At 48.4% G+C, this 15875-nt stretch overlaps 3 protein-coding genes across 3 annotated transcripts; 1 reads left to right on the top strand and 2 right to left on the bottom strand.

Annotated features, from left to right (window-relative positions):
- Window positions 1–758: 758 nt before the first annotated feature.
- On the bottom strand, window positions 759–1662 carry FMAN_09152 (uncharacterized protein; the record flags this gene model as incomplete). Its single annotated transcript, XM_041829960.1, has 2 exons — window positions 759–905; window positions 967–1662. 2 exons carry the CDS (start codon window positions 1660–1662, stop codon window positions 759–761), a joined length of 843 nt encoding a protein of 280 aa, XP_041680671.1.
- A 3194-nt stretch (window positions 1663–4856) lies between these two features.
- Window positions 4857–6977, top strand: FMAN_09151 (putative protein kinase DBF20; the record flags this gene model as incomplete). The annotated part of the gene is made up of 3 exons (XM_041829959.1): window positions 4857–5448; window positions 5516–6554; window positions 6620–6977. The coding sequence occupies 3 exons, from the start codon at window positions 4857–4859 to the stop codon at window positions 6975–6977; spliced, it is 1989 nt and encodes a 662-aa protein (XP_041680670.1).
- A 1293-nt stretch (window positions 6978–8270) lies between these two features.
- Window positions 8271–11375, bottom strand: FMAN_09150 (putative nitrogen catabolic enzyme regulatory protein NIT-2; the record flags this gene model as incomplete). The annotated part of the gene is made up of 3 exons (XM_041829958.1): window positions 8271–10322; window positions 10471–10819; window positions 10912–11375. 3 exons carry the CDS (start codon window positions 11373–11375, stop codon window positions 8271–8273), a joined length of 2865 nt encoding a protein of 954 aa, XP_041680669.1.
- Window positions 11376–15875: the final 4500 nt, after the last annotated feature.

Genomic DNA, 15875 nt, shown 5'->3' with positions numbered 1-15875 from the left:
GGTATCGGATCGGCCGTGGCCCGCCGGATCAATCCGTGCGACTATGTATGTACATCGTGCAACCCACGACTATCGCCATCCCTTGCACCAGTTAAGAAGAGGCATGACATCTTTGCCCGTCCCTCCCAAATGCAGTCAAGTGCACGGTCACGTTGGGGAGGAAGAGCGACACATTGAGTTGTTTGTGATGGTACACGGATCGTCACGGGCTCGGAGGTCAAACAGCTATGTATGAGCCCAGTCCCAGATCATTGGAGGTGGTAACTGGTGGCCACACCACAATTGCCAAGCCTAGCGACGCGGCTTGCGCCAAACGTGGGCGCTGTGTAAGACAAACACGCTCGTATCTCATTGCCAATCCCGTCGAACCGTAGCACGGCCGAAATGCATTTCAAGTGAGACAACATGTCTCCAAAATGTTCAAAATGTGGATTCGGTTATCTGCGTGCCGTATTCAAGGAATCTGCCTGAGAGTACAAGTTGTCATCTCAAGAGACCCAGGGACAAGGAAAATGTTATACAAGAAAGGCTGATGCTGCCCTACCAGATGATTGCAGTCCCGGCTTATGTAAAATCGACTCCTCCTATGTAAACAATTGCGGCCGCCATCAAGTACCTAGGTATGGCACTACTCCGTATGTTCGTCGCAAACACACATGCAAAAGAATGTCCCCGCCCTCATATTGTATCGTCTCAAACGGAAAGACAAGAAGGGGAAAAGAAACAAGTGCGCCCATTTGGATCAGGCGATGTCACTATTACAGCTCTGCAGCATTAACTGACCACTCACTCCAACCTCTCTCCTCGCCGGGAAGCTTGATGCTCTCCCATTCATCTCTGGTAACGCTCTTCCACTCATCAACTGGCAGCCAGCCGATTCGGGCGCGGTCGCCAAAGCCGCCAACCTGTTAGGCCAAGCCAATATTAGCCAGTCATATACCGTAGGAAGACTTTGCTACAACAAACCCAGTAGATCTTGGTTACGACCAGACGCACCCAAGCGCTCTCATGGATCACATTGCCAGGCAGCCAATACTTGGCGTCCTGGTGCTTGCGTGTGAAGCATGCCGCAAGTTTCAGCGCTGATACCGGTGTGGTCTCGATGGGCTCAAGATACCCAAAGAGAGCAAAACGTGGCAAGTTGGCCGCAGAGTAAGGGACAGTGTCCGGCACGGAGAGCGACTCCTCCAAACGACTATTGTAATCGTGACTGGAGAGGAAGGGAATATACGCCGAGAGTCGTGATAGAAGGGAAATACGCTTAGCGGGCGGATAGGGTGGAACCCAGTTCATGGAGAGGGTAAGGTTTGATCCAGCCCGAACGTTCCTAAACGTTGTTGCTATCTTGATCTCGAGAATGGTAGGGTTGCCTTCATCCTCACAGTCCGCCACATAGTCCATCATTCCGATAGGGACGCCCTCGAGTCCACTACCGTCGGACTCGAGTTCTTTATTAGATCGACCAGAAGGGAAGACTGTCGAGAGCGTCGCAAGCTTGGTAAGAGCAAGGATGCGGCGCGCCATGACAACGGACTCATGGACTGTTGGGATCTTATGAGGAGCATTTGTATCGGCGTTATCGTTGTCGCCAAAGATATTGGACATCGGCGTGAAAGCCTGCGCCGTGGCAGCAAAGCCTCCTATGACATGAGAGAACTTCATGATGTCGTTTTTGACCGTATCGCGTAGGCAGAATCGATGACACTGAGAGGCTGACGAGAAAGTTGACCTGTAATGCGCAGGACAAGGTTAACCAAGAATGAGAACACGGGCAGGAAGAAGGTGGCAGAGGTAAACCAGGCGAGGCGGTGGGAAATCCGATGGCTTTTGGCTTTGAATTCTGCTGGCGCGTGAGGAATTTGCTAGTGAATAATGGCGGAAGTTGGCCGCGCTAAGCTGAGGGGAACTGATCCCATGATGGATGATGTTACTCTTGCCAAGGCTCATGTCAGTAGATTGATAAGATTAGATCCTTGCATGTTATCGGCTGAAACCGGCTGACGATCGTTCAACTGCCAAAACCGACCCACAACATTTCGATGTTGGAAGAAGGCTTATGAGGAGTCGTTGACTGAATTTCTTGATATAGATCAGTAGAATTGTACCAGTATTGTGCGAGCCAGCCGGCTACGAAAGGCGGATGTATTGCTTTTACACTGCTGATAAGACTCCAAAAGAGACAAGCAACTTATGACCTCTGATGGCCTGGCCTGAACGGCGAGACCTAGGTAGGTAAGTTTAGTATGACTTAGTAGAACTTTGAACCCGTAGTTCATCTTGGCACTCTGGATCAAGTTCGTAAGTTTTCTTGCTCCCTGTGGCGAGTTTCCTCAAAGATGTACTTCGTCCAAATTTGGTTATGGGCAAGGATAGTATTCAAGCAACATTCCAATTTGAGAAGTCTTCGTGCTCTGGATGAGCCGTGATTTTTCGTTGGTTGTTTTAAGGATCACGATATATCATGTTCAAAGCTTGTCTGTCGTTGAATGTTGTGTGAGGTCATGGGTACAGTACAATTTCAACTTAATTGTCACTTTGAGATAGGTTTGCGACTTGCCAAACCACTGGACTGACGAGTTACGAGCTATAGCAACGGTCTAGACTCGTCTCAGTGATTCCAAGGTACATTGAACTCAAAGCACATTCATTTAGTCTATTCGATGATCATGTCTGGGTGAGTGAGTGGAGGGAAAAATCATAAACCCCCACATCAGAGACCTTTGAACGTATTCTAGAGCATGAAGTTTGATTTGGCAATATCCATAATTCAGAAGCAGTAATTTCTTTCTAGGTTTCATGTAACTTACTAAGTAGGCAGTACAATTATCTTTAATATTATGCTCGGGGGTGTGTTAATGTACAAAGTTTACCTTCAGCTTAGCTACATATCTGCACTCGACCTCTCAATGGGGGCCAGACATCCATAGTACTTATGAGTTATAACACCCGTATACCGAATCTATATCGACTCGTTTTTCATTTGATCCCGATATCCCGGTTACTACCAGGTAAACCCGATCTAGACAAAATACTTCGCTGTGAAGTGCTTTAATAAGATCTGAACTGACCAAAATCTCGGTCACCAAACCCCCCACCTTTACAATAAGTTTGGTTGATGATGGGTGATCAGGTTAAAATAGGCCATTGTAATCCCCGGTACATACCCCTTGGATACTTTCAATTCATTGAGCTTGACTGGTGCCGATTTTCAGAGATTTCTTAAGATAAAGGCGAAAAGGTACTTCGGTCAACAAAATCCCGAAGAAGAAGAAGAAGAAGAAAAAGTAAAGCTCAACAGAATTCAATGAGGGTTGACATTCATGTACCGAGTAACTGTCTTCAGGACCGTGTATCGTCAAGTATTTAGACCTCGTTCTCTTTTTCCTTTCTCTAGTGATGAGCTGGACTTACTAAACCTGTTCAAAGGTAGCTAGGTTGGTGATTATGTGTTGCTCTTCTCTATTGTTTGCTCTATGCCACTCCTTACTGGCTAGAAGGTTAGAGTTGAGACTGCTAACACGGGTTATTGGGGCACAACATCTTTTCACAGGATGATTCTTTGCTCTAGTTGTCTGAGATATATCGGATTTTCCAGGCAGGCATGAGAGAAGCTCCTTTGGAGACTGCTCTATCGTAATCATCCAGTGCTGTTTTCTAGAACCTTTAGCTTGATGCTTAGACAAATCAGAGGCTTCTTCTCATCCCACTTTATTTCCTATGCTTGAGTATTCTAGAATGCTAGCCGCATGAGGGCCATTAATACAAATCCAACTGATAACAACCACCTTCAACATTACCTAATTCTCTGAGTTCTTATTGATTTGGTGGTGCACACTTAGAATCAGCGACTGTCTTGCCTCAATTCCGAACTCTGGTGGTCTTTGCTAAACAAGACTGAAGCTGAGCCTACAGCGTGACAGCCACGTCTGTATTAGACTCGGTTTACAAGTAAAAAGATAAGATTTCCAAAAACAATGGGTTTTATCGAAGGAGCCACTGGCCTAGGTACGAAACCTACCTAGTAGCCATACAATCCAGCAGCTCAACATATAATATGTGAGCGTGTGCGTGTAAAAGGGTCAAGGACATACATAGGTGAGTTAGTCACCTTCGCTTTACCCTAAGGTAGGTGCTCTACCTACCCATGGTTGAGAAAAAATGATCCGCCTGGTGGTTAGGTACATGCTTCAAAAAAGGGAGAATATCAGGATTTAAGATTGCGTGCCTTGCTCAAGCGACAGCACGTCAGTCAAATCGAGATCATTCCATTGATGGGCAGCTGTTCAGGCAAGGTCCATTCGTTTGCCTTAGTGGATTATAGAGGTACTGTAGGCATGTACGTCTTGGTTGCAGTAGCAACCATCTCTAGGCTGTTGGTAGATTTGAAGGGACAGCCAATAGCGTTTCAAGTGGGTCCTGCCCGATCACAGTGCTTGTAAGTTGTTGATCAGATCTTCATCGAGCATCCAGGTTCTTGCCATTCAGACCTGTCCTCTCCAATTTCCTCTCCTTATTCGGGGTCAGCTTCCATTTGACTTAAATTCCACCAATCTCCCATCACCATCAGTAAGTTCGCTTTTACAGCATCTATACAATTCTTCTTCTTTGTTAGACTTCACTTCCACTGCCAATTCAGTGTTGATTGTTATTCTTATCTCTTCCCCACTCGCCGCCTGTCCAAGCCCAAGCTAAACAAAACAGAGCCCACCCGCTAGTCTACCCCTCGACTCCAACTCCAGCTCACATCGCGACAACTAAACATCCCCACCATACATATACTGCAGTATCGAACCTTCTTCTTCTTCAACATTCCCTCCCTCAATTAAGCAGACATCTCCGGAAGAAGACAAGCAGCCATGGCTAGCTTCATGTCCAGCTTCTTTCCTGGAGGGAAAGAAAAGAACTCGGCCAGCGAAAATGGCAGTTCGCGACCTGCTACGCCATCCACCAGGGTGGACAACTTCCTCAACCCCGCGAGCACACCTCAAGGCAGCCCGAGCAAGAAGACCAACCCTCCTGGCTCACACGACCTCCCGTCTACATTCGAGAGTGCCTTGACACTCAATCCTCCTGTCATGGAGCCACCCCTCAAGTTGGGCCGCCCTCAAAGCGTTGTAGCCCCGCTATCACCTGGCAAGACCAAGGTTCAGCCCCTCGACGAGTCCAACGTCAATGTCGATGAAAGTGTCGTCCACAAGACACGGCCTGCAAGTCCTCAAAAAAAACAAGGCCAGGAGAACACACCTCCTACTTCTCGATTGGCTGGCACCGATTCTCCCCATCAGCATAACCATGCTGCTGTCACTCGTCAACAACACTATGAGCACAGAGAGCGACCAAACACGCCTGCAACGAAGAAATTCAACACCGCTCGAGGCCTGACACCCGAAGAGCGCGAGATTCTTCAGAAGCCCAACGTTAAGCGACTCGTCAATGTTACTCAGCTTTGTATGCGTCCCCCAAACCCATCGATTGTGAAAAGCATCTTATTGATTGGTCTCTAATACTTTGTTAGACTTCCTTGACTATTACTTCGACCTCCTTACCTATGTTGGATCAAGACAAAATCGACTAGCAGCCTTCAAGAACGAGTATCCCCCGCCCCCGGAGACTGATGAGCAGACGCACAACCAAATGTGGACCAAGTACACAGGACGAGAACGCGCCAACTTGCGCAAGCGTCGAGTTCGACTTCGACATGGCGACTTCCAGATTCTCACGCAAGTTGGTCAAGGTGGATATGGTCAGGTTTTCTTGGCTCAAAAGAAAGACACCCGTGAGGTCTGTGCCCTCAAAGTCATGAGCAAGAAGTTACTGTTCAAGCTTGACGAAGTTCGCCATGTTTTGACGGAGAGAGATATTCTGACCACGGCCCAAAGCGAGTGGCTCGTTAGGCTCCTCTACTCTTTCCAGGATGAAAAGAGTATTTATCTGGCCATGGAATATGTGCCTGGCGGCGACTTCCGCACCCTGCTTAACAACACCGGTGTGTTATCCAACCGCCATGCGCGTTTCTATATCGCCGAGATGTTCTGTTCCGTTGACGCACTGCACCAACTCGGTTATATCCATCGAGATCTCAAGCCCGAGAACTTTCTTGTCGATTCTACAGGACACATCAAGTTGACCGACTTCGGTCTTGCTGCAGGCGTGCTCGCCCCGTCCAAAATTGAATCAATGCGTATCAAGTTGGAAAAAGCATCCGAAAGTGCAGTTCCCTTCGGCAAGCCCATGGATCAGCGAACTGTGGCTGAACGTCGAGAGAGCTACCGGACAATGCGCGAGAATGATGTTAACTATGCCAAATCCATTGTGGGATCGCCTGACTACATGGCCCCAGAGGTCCTTAGAGGGGAGGAATATGACTTCACAGTGGACTATTGGAGTCTGGGTTGCATGCTGTTCGAGGCACTCACTGGATTTCCTCCTTTCGCGGGTGCCACTCCGGACGAGACGTGGCGTAACCTGAAGCACTGGAAGGAGGTGCTGAAGAGACCTGTGTGGGAGGACCCCAACTACTTCCTGAGCAACAGAACTTGGAACTTCATCTGCACGTGAGTAAACCGCACGCTTTTGACACCTGGTCATGGCGAACTGAAGCTGACTTATCATTCCTTAGCTGCATCAACTCTCGCACAAGACGATTCTCAAATATCAAAGATATCTATGCTCACCACTACTTTGCAGAAGTTGAATGGGATGTTTTGCGACAAACTCGTGCGCCCTTTGTACCAGAGCTGGACTCAGAAACTGATGCGGGCTATTTCGATGATTTTACCAACGAGGCCGATATGGCCAAGTACAAGGAGGTTCATGACAAACAACAAGCTCTCGAGACAATGGCTGAGCGTGAAGACCAAATGAGCAAGAGTCTCTTCGTCGGATTCACGTTCAGGCATCGCAAACCCGCAACGGAAGAAGGCGGGAGCCCCAGAAAGCGCATTCCCACGGATGAGACGTTTGGGACGATGTTCTAGGACGAGCCCCAAACTCCTCAGAGCGTGGTTGGCTGGCGAGGGCTTGTCAGCAGGGGAAAAGCTCTTTTCTGATGTGATACGAGTGGGTTGCCCCAGGTCCTTGTTTCCGGGTCTCAGGGTGTGACATGCATACCATTATGGGGTTTCTTGATGTCTTTGTTGGTACTTGGTCCCCTGGTACTTTTCTTCTTCGCTGTTGCTGTATTATCACTTTTGATACTGTATTCGACACTGCAAGTTCTGCAGTTCTGTTTTCGTGTTATTCATTTTCGGCAGGCAGGAGTTCTATACGGACCAGGTTTTTGTGTGTACGGTCCGCTGGTATGGAGTCTGCGAGATGTCAGGCAGCCTACGATAGTTGAGGTTATGTATGTATGTTTTGAGATGAGTTTCCCTACTGGCTTTGGCAGGTATGAGGCCAGGGGGATTCCGAAGATAGAAAAACTAATGCCTTTGCATTGGCTATGCGAAGCACCGAGCAACTAATTTTGACTCGAAAAGGCCATTTTGTGAGAGCGTGTTCGCCTTTATGTTGGCCACACATGCCAACCAACATTACATGCCACTGCCCACTTCAATATCTCCTGACGCCGGAATCAAGATCACAAGGACATGCCATGCATTTAAAACTCGAGACACTCGATCTGTTTTCTCGTGGTACTGATCCCAAACATTCTCAAACCCATTCGGCGGTTTCATTGATTCATCTTACGTGGGCTGCGACAGACAAGGAAGGTTTCGTGAGAGAATGAACAAGAAGTATATAATAGACTTTAGTGGTATCATCAAACCTCTTTCAGAGGGTGTGTTCATTGCGAAGTCCTGGCCCATCCATCAAATTTGCACCATCATAAACCCTCCCATTCGCTTGTTTCCAGACCATCTATAAAAAACCAGTAAAAACGAAAACCCTCGGCCAATCGCCAGATCTATAAGGAGACGTTTGGATTCTTGGAAAATTGTCGTGACGACTGCGCCATTCCTCGACAACACGCAGGTTTTGATATGTGCATGATTACCCAGTAATAACCACATATCAAAAGGCCGTTCCCTCCCATAAAACTCCAGCAACGTCGGCAGCGGTACAATCCGCCACAACTTAACACATCCAAGTAAGGTATCAATCCGTCATATGATCAAGTCTCAAAGAAAACGCCACCATCTAAAACGCCCTGAAATCATGCCCCGTTTCGTTCAAGTGTATCGTTCGCAAAATTTGTACCGTCGTTCAAGGCGAAGCTTCCAAAATCTCCATCATTACCATCAAGGCTATTTGATGCTGTGTTGTTACGATCATAGACTCATAGTCAGCCATTCCCATTCTTGAGGACCGGCAGAGCTACCAATCAACGAGCTTGTTTGCCCACCAGACATGCTGATCATACCAGTAGCCGACCCTAGCGTACTGGGCCGCTGGTTCAGGTTGAAGCTGCTGGCGGACATGCCACCGGGCAAACTCGAGAGTCCAGCTGAGGAGCCGAAGGGACGGGGGCCGTCGATAGAGCTGGTTGAATCGGGACTGTCGATATCCATCGATACTGGCACATCTCCTCCAATGCTCTTGCTGTGGCGGCGTTGCCGTTTTGACGAAGCTGTGGCGGGACGCTGCATTGACATTGACGAGGCACCAGGTCCAGGGCTAGTCTTCGGGGGCGCAGCCGCGATGGGCACAACCCCTTTACCACCCACAGCGCCAGAAGAGGGTCCTGGACCACCAAAATGGCTGTTTGGAGTGCTTCCAGCGGTGTTGGCACCCGATGTAGTACCACTTACTGGGCTATCAACATCCTTACTGCTAGGGGGTTGACTAGTAGCAGGTGGTGTCGTGACTTTGGGCGTGGGGTTGCTGCTGTTTGGTTTGGTGCTATTTGCCGTCGCCGTGGACATCGACAAGGTCGAGTTTTTGCGAGAGTTCAGGGTACTCGCCGTCTTCTTAGACCTCGTACTGCTCCCTCCAACTGGTACATTGGTCCCGGAACCACGATTTCGCTTCTTAATCACGTCCGTCTTCAAACTCAACGGTCTCACCACGCCGTGCAACTTCAGGAAAAGACCACAGGCGTTACACAGTGGTTGTCCTTCAGGGTTTCGTCTCCATAAAGGCGTTGTCTGGGTGAAACAGTTCGTACACGTGGTCGGAGCATTTCCATCGTTCCCATTACCGGCAGCTGCCTGCAAGTTGGTGGTTGAGCCCTGCTTTGACATGGGAGGCGAAGATGGTCTGCTTGGAGCCACAGATGAGAATCCTGACATGGTCCCGTTTCCATCACCAGCAGGAGAGCTTTGCATCGACTGTGCAAGCTGCTCAAAACCATTCTGCTGTCCGCCAAAATGAACTGGCGTAGATGCATTTCGCGGTAATTTAGGATGCTGTCTTCTTAGGTTTCCTCCTCTAAAAGACTGCGACTGCGATCGCTCAAGGCCATTCGATTCCCAGTCTCCATTGTTGTCGACAAAATCAGTTGTTGTTCCCCCAATCATCACCTGCTTGCGAGTTGGTCCGCCAGGGAAACGAGCTGCTTGGGTGCTGAACTGGCCTGGCAGGCTAGCATCCCAGCCCATCGCTCCCGACTCATCAAGTGATGAAGACATGTCCTTTTGCATTGAAACATTGCGATCAGCAAATGCGTTGTTATCCTCATCATCGGAGTCGGCTCCAAAAGAAAACATGTTATCTTGCGGCATCTGAATTGTGGGTGAAGTGACAGCTTGTTCGTTTTGGAACACCTGGGAAGGGTCGATGTGCCCAAATGAGCTAGGAGCAGTGCTGTATGCTGACATTGACTCCGATGCTGTGCCCGGAGCAGAGAACATAGTGCTGCCGCTGTTGCCGTTCGAGCCACCATACATGAACTGCTGGCTAAGCATACTGCCAATGCTCTGCTGAAAGCCTTGTGGACGTTGCGTTCGCGCATCTTGGGATCCAAAATAGAACCCTTCCTGCTCAGGTACAGGATGAGGGGTCGAGACATTCGAGGGGTACGCAGACGCTGGTGGCGAATAAAAGTCGCTATTGTTGTTGTTGTTGTTGCTCATCGATGCTGAAGGGACAGACGAATTGTGGTACATGCCAGAAAAGGGACCATGGGGTATCATAGGTGATGTTGAAGGAGAAAATGAGAAGTTCTGCTGGAAATTTCCATTGTTGACCATGGAGTCATTTTCCATAAAAGTATCGATGTTGAAGGGAACATTGCTGCCACTAGACTGCTGAGGGATGCCGTGCTGGTTGGGCTGGTCTAGGGAATAGTCGTGCAACTCTGAATCAAGATCTAGGTCATTCTGCGCCGCAGTGCTGTTAACAGCTGGGACTTGGGGAGAGAAATTAGCAGGACGCTTTCGAGTCTGTTTGTCAAGGTTAGCAACCGAGCGGGAAATAGGCGTGTTATCACATGTAAAATAAAAAGTAACACAAACTTGGAGGTTTGCGACGGACGAATGGCAATATGCGCCGCTGGTCACACAAAGAGGAGGGGCAATGAAAGTTACTCACCCTGCGGTCATCGATGCTCGTTTTTCGAAGATGTCGGTTCACATAGTTGAATTCGCTACCCTGAGTAGCCTGGTGAGCTGGCTGGACGGGGACCGACTGTGGGACAAAATTCTGGAGAGATGGTTCCTTGCGGGATTTGATTGGGATGGCCGACGCCATTGAACTGCCAGACCTATCGTCAACCATTTTATCGCCTTCAGGAGAGGCAAAGTTGATAGGCGAGCCAGAATTGTCAGAAAAAAGGAAGTCGTCAAGATTCATGGCATCAGGCTGAGCGAGATTGTTTTCAGAAGACTTTCTCAGCTGGGCAATGCCACTGGGAGAGCTTTGCATCATTGGGCGTCCAAGCCTGAGAGCCCTGGTTAGCACGTCATGGTCCAAATGTAAGAACGCGATTCGAAGCACAAATGGCGTTGTAGGAATAAAATATGATTTACATACCGGCTGCCAGCGTCCATGTTCTTTTTTCTTCGAGCATCCGCCTCGTCTTGCCTTTGCCGCTGCTCTTCCTTGTGCCTGCGAATGTTGAGAGCCATCATACGCCAAGTCAGATTCTCCATGCGGTGCTGGCTAGGGAGCTGGTGCTTGGTCCTCGCGAAGAATTTCCAGACCTGAGTCGCAAGCGGATCATCCTGTTGCATTCTGTCGATACTGCGATCGGAGTCGGCCAAGCCATTCTGGAGAAAAGGGAAAAGGGCGCTGCCGCCCAGGCCCTGCCGGGCAAGGGAATATGTGGTGGCCATATCGGTCTTGTGCTCCTTGAAGCTGGCCGAAGCGTCACGAGAGTTTGGGATGCGGTTCGAGTTGCCGCTGCGCTGAGTGGGAGCGTTGTGAATAGCAGCGCCAGGCCATGCACTTGGCCTTCTTGGAAAACGAAAGTCGTGCTCTGTTATTATTGGGTTCATTGTTAGAACAGGACTTGAGGTTGCGATTGAGACAGATGTGCTCATGAGGAAATATTGGCCGGCTTGTGGTGGAACGAGAGTTGGACGGCTATGAAAGAGGGAAGAGAATATGAGTGAGTGTGAGCGAGAGGCTGAGGTGACGAAGAGAAGGGCCCCCCACGTAGTGGCTTTAGTAGGGTGTGAGAAGGTTCGGGTGTGGGTTGCACTGCTGCAGCTGCTTGCAGTCCAGATGCCGCTCAATAATTTACAGCGAGCATGTATGGGTGGATGGCACTGTAAGTTACAGGACCTAGCTGCAGCTGTATGTACCTATAGCTGAGAGTGGTAGGGCCCTGAACAGAAATCCAACCTCGCTGAGATCAGGGCAACCACCTCACCACACCCAAAAGCGGCCACCTCAGACCGACTGGGATGTACCAGGCTCCGGGCGGGGTGGGGTGCTTGTTTTTGGGGGATGCCCTGGGGGCTTTAGTGGGCACCCGGCGTCAGTGAGGAGCGGGTGAGCGGGCGCTGTCCACCGGAGGAGAAAGCCCAGAGCGACTGAAGGGGCCGGGTGTTTGGTGTTTGGTGTAGGTGCAGGAGGACGATCGAAGATGAGACGACCATAGGCCGTGATCCAATCGATCCATATGGCGCACTCCATACGGCATAGAGTGACTTCTGTCGGTCCGAAATTTAGAGGAAGGATTATAGATTAATTAAAAATCCGCCACTTATTATATCTAAGTAGTAGAATAACTAGTACCTTAAAAATTAAGCTAAAAGGCTTTGTATTTTAATATTATTTTATAATCTAAATTAAATAACCTATTTAATATTCAATTTTAAACTATTTTTATTTAATAAAATTTAATTATTAATTATTATATAAATTATCTTTATAAAAAAATTAATAATTATATAATTATATAATATTATATAATATTATCTTTTTTAAATAATATATTAAAAATAGTAATTAAAAATATTTATTAAACTTTTTTAATTTAAAATAAATAAAGCTTATTTATAAATTATTAAATATTTTTATTATTTAAATTAAATATATACTATATAGATATAAAAGTTAATTAACTCCTTACTATTACAGTAAGTCTCTGGCTCTAATTGCAATATTAATGTTGGAAAAATCGCCAATGCCATGCAGCTCGTGTTATTGTGATCCTGGCCGTGGTGTTTGTTATACGCTGATAGACATGGCAAAGCTGGATTCTGCACATGCTCTCTCAAATAGCCAGTTTGGCCTACACTCGTCTACCAAAGGTATCATCCGCCTAGACTCTAATTGTCTTGGTGACGATGGAAAATACCGGAACAACCATGACTGCTGCCCAAGTACCACTAGCAAGGCACCCCTAACCCTCCTAGCTCGCCCGTCAATATCCCTGCCGGCTCGTGGGTACTAAGTGGGGGTTGATGCAAGTGCTCTCGCTATGTGTGTGTGCGTGCGTGCGTGCGTGTGTGTGTGTGTGAGACAGAGAGTTCAAATGTGAGTGTGGATGCGTTGCGCTCCACCAACGTCAATACTTCCACTAAATGCTGTTGTCTCGAACCGTCTAACGTCGTTGTGCAGCTCACCGGGATATACTCCGTACACATGCGGCTAAAATAAGCATCTGTATGTAGCCAGGGATTGCTTTTGCCTGCTGCTCCCGGCTAATGCATGCTTTGAGTATTTGATTCTTCTAATGAAAATCGAATGCATTAGACATTCAAACTTCGGAGCTTGTTGGTCAAGTTCCCAAAAGGCACAAGTAGGTCAAAGTCAATTTCAAACCCTATCAGCTCAAATCTGTCCTAGGGAAGAATAAGAATTTAGGTGCCTGACACCCTGTCTTTCGGAACATCCATAAATGAACCTCAAGCTCAGTAGATTGGTAATTAAATGAATCTTGTCCTTTGACTCGTGAAGGCTGTCTGTAATTGTAATTATGGACTTTCGTAGAAATGGAAAGGATGCTTGTCTGGTAACACGATGCGAAAGTCTAGACAGTCCCCAGAGTTTTCCGCCAACAAATGGTGGTACAGCACATCTAGACGTGTGCTCCAATTCCCCATCCCCCCAGCTCCGTATTCCCCGAATCTACTCGTTCGTGTGCTGCTCGATGCCCTTGTTTCCAGAACGAAGTCTCAAATAGGTGGTTCGGAGCCGCAATTGCGACGAACCACCTCGTCCAATGAGCGTCTGGATGGGCACACCGACGGCATGTGTTATTGAAGAGCCTCTTAAGCCTCTTAAGCCTCTGGTCTTGTCTGTTTAGTTAGCAGCCACCACGGGAGAATTAACGTCGTGCGGTTCATCCTTTCCTCGCTTGTGAAGGTACATCTCCAGAAGCGGAGGTGACAGTCCCAAGACCAGCGTTTTAGTTTGTTTCGCCGTGACGGATGTACAGGCCTATGAACTTGGTTTGTATCGAGCAAGCAGTGACCAGGTACCCTGAAAATCGTCTTGCTGGGCTGAATTGTATGTGGCGGCTGGTAATATGGCTCCACCACCTAAATCTGCCAGGGCGACCCCTAGCCCAAGCTCACGCACGGCTGTGGGTCTGTCTTGACGAAGCGTTCCAGATACATTCAAGCTCTCTCACTCCCTGATATGTATTCAATATCCATTTCTGAAGTTGCCTCAATGAAGGAATGAGATGTAGAGAGTGGTGCGGCAAATTGCCACAGACGCGATCGCCAGTACGGACAAATCTGGCAATGTTCAAACTCCACTGAGCCATCGTCCGAAGTCGCACAGATGCCTCGGTACCAGATAAGTTTCAACTTGCATACTACGTCATTAGTGACAGACAGTGAAGTTGCGCTATAAGATGGTTCACAACCGTGGATACTTCCATGCAGTAATATCGAAAATCAACAGAAAGCAAATTCGTAGCAGGTAATGTTGAAGCATAGCTTATAGAAACGGGCGTCATGACTCGGCTTTCAATCTGGTGTTTTGGTCAAGAAGACTAACAAGTATCCGTACATACATGTTGACAAGCGACATCCGGCCGCCGTTGAGTGTCGACTCAGACCAGTACGGATTCAGGCAAGCGTAGGCTGCCATGCTTGCGAGAACGGCCAGGTTGTAGGCATGCTTGGAGCGGTTAACGGAACTTCGAGTAGGTCCATGCCATGTGCACAAGGCACTGCAGAACGTCACCAGTATACAGATCGCGCTTTGGTCGATAGTCTATCCGCTTGGCTGGATGTTATTTGCTACCTGCAACCAGTAGAGCAGAGCATAGCAGTATTCGGATCTTGAAAAACCAAGGCCCATTGGGTCGGACGTGCCTAGCGCCCCTTGACCACTGACACTGGTGAAGAGCCAGCTTCTCGGTTCTTTACGCCCTGGACAAGGCCAACATCGTGGGTCTTAAAAAGTTGGCGGTGTTTGCCCGAACAAGAGTGATCGTTGTCCACTCATGGTCCCGGGGTTCGTCAGCTGTACTGTATGTATACTAGAGCTGGTGATCATCCATGTTGTGTAGTTGGTGGCTATGACTTGGGAGTCACATGAGATATTTCTTTCTTTCTCGTCTTATTACGCCTACAGGGGAAAATAAATAAATAGAATCGAGAAAAGCCAAATGTGCCACTTCTAGATTCCTCTTTAAGCGTTGGAACCTGCCTGGGCCTTGATGTTTTGAAAGACACTATCCCATCTGGCTGCAAGACGCATCCGCACTCGGAGAGGTTGAGGTATGAGGGAAAAACAAAGAAGGAAGTCTCGCCGAGCTCGCGGCGACAAATTTCAGGATCACGATAAAAGTAGGCGCAGCAGGAATTATGGATGAGGAAGATGACTTTGGCAAGCGCCTGAATATCCCAAGTAAATCCCCCCCAAGAAAATGAATGGTTTTCCGAGTATTCAGCCAAGACGTCGACAGTTCACACAATGACTTACATACCTAAAACAACAATGTCAATGTCACGGCCTGAGGGGTTTGGACAAAGGCAAAGTCCTGAATGTTCGTCCCTGCTGCATGTGGCGTTCCCGCGACCACTTTCCGTGGCATACGTACATGTAGAAAATGGGCCTGGACCCTTGAAATCTGAAGCACCCGTAAATAATCGGCGGCCATGGATGTACACACACATGTTAGGTATCCTCTGGAGGGGACGTGGAGCTCCGGTTATAGGAATCGGCAGCGCGTTAGCGTATAGGTACCCACGGGTGGGCGGTTTTCAAACTTGAATCGATTGGATTGGACCTAATGCGATTGCGGCTTTTCCCTTATCCTCTCCTCAGTGAGTCAGTGACTCTTCCAAGCGCATCGAGTTCAGCCGTCACAGTAGCAAAGTACCTAAGCAGGCTCATCTTTGTCGATTCGGGCCTAAGTGCTGCGGCGGGATCCGCTGTGATGGGTACAGTGCCTGTCTACTCCGTAGGGAGGGGTCGTTTGATATTCCCCTGTAGGCCTGTCGAGACGATGAAAGGCTTGGCGAATAACTACCCGTCCGCCGTCATCCTCATCCTCATCCTCGTCCTCGTCCTCGTCCTCCTCTAGT

This window comes from Fusarium mangiferae (assembly GCF_900044065.1).
Source record: "Fusarium mangiferae strain MRC7560 genome assembly, contig: FMAN_scaffold004, whole genome shotgun sequence".
In the NCBI taxonomy this organism is placed as follows: domain Eukaryota; kingdom Fungi; phylum Ascomycota; class Sordariomycetes; order Hypocreales; family Nectriaceae; genus Fusarium; species Fusarium mangiferae.
Note: the sequence above shows the minus strand (reverse complement) of the source record. Positions and strands in the feature narration are given on the sequence as shown.